Source organism: Sinocyclocheilus grahami, unplaced genomic scaffold (assembly GCF_001515645.1).
Source record: "Sinocyclocheilus grahami isolate Dianchi unplaced genomic scaffold, SAMN03320097.WGS_v1.1 scaffold1012.1, whole genome shotgun sequence".
Classification (NCBI taxonomy): Eukaryota; Metazoa; Chordata; class Actinopteri; order Cypriniformes; family Cyprinidae; genus Sinocyclocheilus; species Sinocyclocheilus grahami.
Window position 1 is genome coordinate 189205 of NW_015506191.1, and position 5611 is coordinate 194815.

At 36.5% G+C, this 5611-nt stretch overlaps 1 protein-coding gene across 2 annotated transcripts in view; it reads left to right on the top strand.

The window, feature by feature from the left end:
- LOC107565615 (dynein assembly factor 5, axonemal-like) overlaps positions 1-5611 on the top strand; it is a 34440-nt gene that overhangs the window by 16613 nt on the left and 12216 nt on the right. For both annotated transcript variants that reach the window (XM_016250876.1, XM_016250875.1), the window contains exons 7-8: positions 3083-3226; positions 3467-3635. In XM_016250876.1, the coding sequence (XP_016106362.1) occupies positions 3083-3226; positions 3467-3635 (313 nt within the window). The remainder of the gene's footprint in view (positions 1-3082; positions 3227-3466; positions 3636-5611) is intronic.

Consider the following 5611-nt stretch of genomic DNA (forward strand, 5'->3'; position numbering starts at 1 on the left):
GAGTGAGAGCGATAACACCAAATTTAACACACCTTCTCCCCATTCACACCTGAGACCTTGTAATACTAATGAGTCACATGGGAGAGAAAATGGCTAATTGGGCCCAATTTGGACATTTTCACTTAGAGGTGTACTCACTTTTGTGGCCAGTGGTTTAGACATTAATGACTGTGTGTTGAGTTATTTTGAGGGGACAACAAATTTACACTGTTATACAAGCTGTACACTCACTACTTTACATTGTAGCAAAGTGTCATTTCTTCAGTGTTGTCACGTGAAAAGATATAATAAAATATTTACAAAAATGTGAGGGGTGTACTCACTTCTGTGAGATACTGTATATATGACAAAAGCACATAACAAAATTAGTAATACTTAAACTAAAATAAAAAAATCTATGTAAAAATAAAAGATCTAATTTAATGTATGAATGCATGCTATAATAGTATAATACTAAATGCACACACACACACACACACACACACACATATATATGTATATACATATATATGTGTGTGTGTGTGTATATATATATATATATATATATAAACTAATACAAATGACTAAAGCACATAACAAAATTTGTAATGCTTAAAATGAAAAAATATAAATAAAACTTAATTTAAAATATCAATGCATGCTTATTATAGTATAATACAAAAAAATTATTACTAAATAAAACTAAATAAATTCTACATGAACATTTCTTAGTTTCAGTAAATGGTCTGAACTAGGGAATTTAGTGTTGAGTGAATATTCGATTATGTCTATAATAATGTATCAAATTCAAGAAGAATTGTGTGTTCCTGACATGAGCCTGAGTCTGTGGAATAGCAGTGAAGGCAGTGTTGAGTGAACAGAGGCAGATGCTGTGATCTTTCCTGTACTCTGCAGCTTTGATGTCAGTGTTGTCAGAACACTTTCGACTGTCTGTTTTCCAAAACCATCGGAAAAAAGGTATCGTGTAAGAACAAGGCTAGGAAATAATACGCCTGCAGTCCTCCTTTGAGGGTTTGCTAGATGTTGTGGGTCTTTTAACACAAGGTGTGCGTTTGTGTAATGTGTTCTGAATTGGATTTGCGATGCCTTCAGGACATGGAAAACACAAGCACTAGTTCTCCGTGTTTTGTTTTGGGTGTTGCTATGGGACTGCAAGCAGGAATGTAAATTTCAGCTGTCTAAAGAAAGGCAAACGTATGCTCGCGAGCATATATATTTTACATATGGTAGCTGACAGCTGTGGCCTGCTCACCTCTGTCCTGAAAAAGGAAGAGCTGGAGACAGGGTGGGACGAGACGCGCTTCTGCTGAGGGGCCGCTGTGGAGACAGGAGCACATTTATGGACTAGAAGAGCCAGACGGACGGGAATGGCAGAGAGTGCTGGTTTAAAACAGTTGTCAGACCTGTCAATCACTCCTCTGACGGCCCTAGGCATGGTGAACTGGAGAACGTGCTTCTGTTTTACGAGTGTTATCTGGAAATCTGCTCATAAAGTGACATCTTTGATGCAAGTTATTTATTACCGTTGCATAATGGAAAAAAACGTTTCTTGATCTGTAAGTCATTAATTATAACGATCATGGGTTATATATATTTCAAAACTAAGACCACGCCGTCAACTAACAGTACATATTAATTTTATTCTTTTATTTTATATTTTATTTTAATTTTTTTACCTGTGCATAACCTGTCTACCTAATTTTTTTATTTTATCTTATACCCTACCTGCCTTATTATTTTATTTATTTTAAACTCGTGCATAACCCTGTCTGTCTCATTTATTTTATCTTATGTAATTTTTATTTATTATATTTTAATACCCGTGCATAACCCTGACTGCCTTACTATTTTATCTTATTTTATTTTAAACCCCTGCATAACCCTGTCTGTCTCATTTATTTTATCTTATTTAATTTTGATTTATTATATTTTTATACCCGTACATAACCCTGTCTGTCTCATTTATTTTATCTTATTTTATTTTTATTTTATTTATACCCGTGCGTAACCCTGGCTGCCTCCTTTTATTTTATTTTATTTTTTTATTTATATATTTTTTTTATACCCATGCATAACCCTGTCTGCCTTATTATTTTATCTTATTTTTATTTTATTTTATACTCGTGCATAACCCTGGCTGCCTCATTTTATTTTATTTTTTTATACCCGTGCTTAACCCTGGCTGCCTAAGTTAATTTTTTTATACATGTTTTTTTATATAAAATTATACATTACTAATCATATAAGTAAATGCATAAATCATACTCTAATCCTGAACATAAATAAAAAGAGAAAGTTGTCATTCTTAGCAGTGCTCTTCAGTTGTTCCTTCTAAATTTAATAGTAAAAGTGTCCCCCACACACACACACTTCCTGTAGGCCAGTGAAAACACCTGCATGTTAAGCATCCCGGCCCTGCTTATGACAGAACCGCTGAGTGGAGGAAACAGTGGCATGATCCTAATGTTGCTGTGAATGGGACACTTTGTCTAGACATGTGATCACTGAATGGAAAGAGACACACAGAGGTCTTGAGGGAGGGTAAAAATGCAGTGGGATAGGAAAACAACAGAGACTGATGGAAAGAAAAGCTTGTCAAGAGTTTTAGACTGCTTTACAAGGTCAGAGAGTTTAGATGTGTTATAGTGTCCTTTATTGATAGACAAGAACTGTCCATTTATCAAACTAGTACAAAGTAAAATATATTTTAAATTTTTTTCCAAGCTGAGAGAGACCACGTCATCAACTGTACCTAATAATTATTATAATTATGTTTTTTTTTTAGCTGTGTATAAGCCTGTCTGCTATTTTAATTTAATTTAATTGTAACATAGACCGATGTCATTGTGTGTTTTGGACAGTTTTATGAGGTCAGAGAGTCCATTTGTTGAAGTAATACAAATTAGGTCAAATTAACGACAAATATAGCAGCATTGGTACAAATGTTCATTTAATTTAATTTTAAACGTAACAGAACATTAAGCAAAAAGGAATAAATGACAAAGTTAACATTAAACAAAAGTAATGAAAAGTGGCAATGTGAAAAGTTGTAAATGATTCTTTTTTTCTTGTTGTCCCTCAGGCGCAGTATCTGGATCAGTTGTTGGTGTGTGTGGACGCTGTGCTGTGTGTGTGTCAGGTGGACTGTGCTGTCATCAGTCTGCAGCTGCTGAAGGTGCTGGTGTCAGTTCAGAGTCTCGCCTCACAGCAGGAACAATGCAGCAAGGTAAAACCCACATGAATGGTGTGCATGAAGCTTTCCCATACACAGATTGAGCTGTACACATTAGATATGACCAGTCTGAGTTCATTATATTGAACTTACTGCTGGGCCTTTTGTTGTACAAAATCTTATTGCATGTCCAAAGGAGCTGCTCAGCCTAATTTACCAGCCCCTAGATATATACTTGATTCAAACACGTCAATGGATTGAGCATTATTGTGTGTCTCTCTCTCTCTCTGTCAGGCAGAGGCGTCAGTGAGGTGTTTGTGTGAGGCGCAGGGTCTCAGTGGAGCGTGTGAGTTGTACCGGCAGCACATGGCAGATCTGCTACAGTGGCTGTCTGACTCCCATCACACCTGGACCAGTTACTCCATTCAGAAAACACAGCTGGAGGTCATCGTCGGGCAGTCCGGTGAGTGTGTGCTTCATTTGCAGCCATGAATGACAACCATCATTCTGTTTAGATGCACACAAAGAACTGAACTCATTAAAGCGGTCATGAACTGAGAAACCAAAATTCCCTTCATGTTTTGACATATAAGAGGTCACTGTACTATAAAAACATCCTGTAAGTTTCAGAACTCAAAACTTTGTTGTTAGTCTAAAAACAGCTTATATTGAAGGCAGTCTGCCAAAACGATAGCTTGTGGAACGTTCTACTCTATGATGTAACAGTGTGGATAAGCACTGCCTCTGCAGAAGAAGAGCGACATCACTGCCTGTTTAGCCCAGCCCACCGATTCATGCACGTGTTTTCAAGAGAGGTGAATGCGCAGGTCTACACAGAAACCAAACGATAAAGATGGCTCTGAAGACAACAAGACACTGTGCAGTGCCAAGTTGTGGGGGAGAAAAAACAGTATTTGCATTGCCTTCCTTCTGATCCCAACATTGGGAAAGATTGAATGAGCTTTATTTTTAATGAAGTTCCAGACCGCGTCAGTAAGAACTTTTGTTCACTTCATTTTAATATGGATTCATTTACAAACAAGGCACAATTCGATGTGGGATTTTCAAAAGGATTGAAACTAAAAGACAATGCTGTGCTGACTTTACTGGATCCGACAGTAATGTCACAACTAGGGTTGGGTATCGAAAACCGGTTCCAAATTTCCAGGAACCGGGTATTCGATAAGACGTGTGCATTTCGATTCTGCTTTCGCATTTTAATGTGATTGAAAAACTATTTAAGTGCAGCAGCGGAAAGAACTTGCGCCCTGTTTGCGTGCAGCACATACGAATCGCGAGCACAGAGAACAGAGGTCGCAGTACGGGTTCCCGGTTTGTGTCCGTTCTCGAACCGTTCCGTGTATTTCCACTGTAGAAAAGGCTGTTCCGGGCCGAAACTGACGACTTTCATATTTGTCGACCAATATGCAGAAAACTACATCAGTATATCATCATAAACACAGCCGTTTTTGATGAGAACAGATGAGAAAGAAAACACATGTACAGTATTTTTAGATCTGCATGCGTTCGGTGTTAAAGAGACATTAATGTTAATCAAAGAACAAAAGAAAATCATTCACTGATCTTGCCTGAATATATTTAATAACTTTAATTGATAAATCTATATTTTATTTATGAGAAGAAAACTATGCAGTGTTTTTAAACTTTTAATGACAGTTTCTGTACCTGAAATGTTGTTAATTGCTAATTGATTTGTTTGTTCCTATCTTATTACTGACTGTTTACTTGTCTTTAACACTTTAATATTTGAAATTTATATGAATCTAGTTGTTTTTGCTGTGGTATTTTTTTTTAAAGCATGGGCAAAATTCCTCTTGCAGTGTTCTGTAGGGTGCAGTGTTATTCAGCTGCAACAGAATGCTTTGTATAAAGACAGAATAAATGTTTGGCATCTAAATGTTTGACTTAATTTTTTTAATATTGGATTTTTATCTTATTGGAATCGAAACTAGGAATTGATAAGAATCAGAATCGATAAAATTCAAACGATACCCAACCCTAGTCACAATACACAAGTGTGAGTAGCTGTCTTCATTACGTGATCACTATTGCTTTGTCTCTTCTTACAGATCGTTTGAGATGTATTAAGTTATTAATGCTTAAATCACAGCAGCAGCCATCTATGAGGAATGTAGACTGTCAAACATACACAACTATTAGCCAATCATAGCAGTGGGCGTTTACTTCTGAGTCTACAATCCACCACACCACACCAAACATAGCGTTCTGATGAGGGGGGTCAAAAACAGGACAGAAAATAGCCTATTGCTTTTAAATTATGTTGTTTTTTGATGTAAAAATATGATAACATTGGTAACATTATAAGTGGAACTTAGAGAACAGTACAAAAAAAAACAAAAAGACAAAGGCAGTTCATGACCCCTTTAGAGATTTCATTAATGCTGCCCCTCCCCCCCT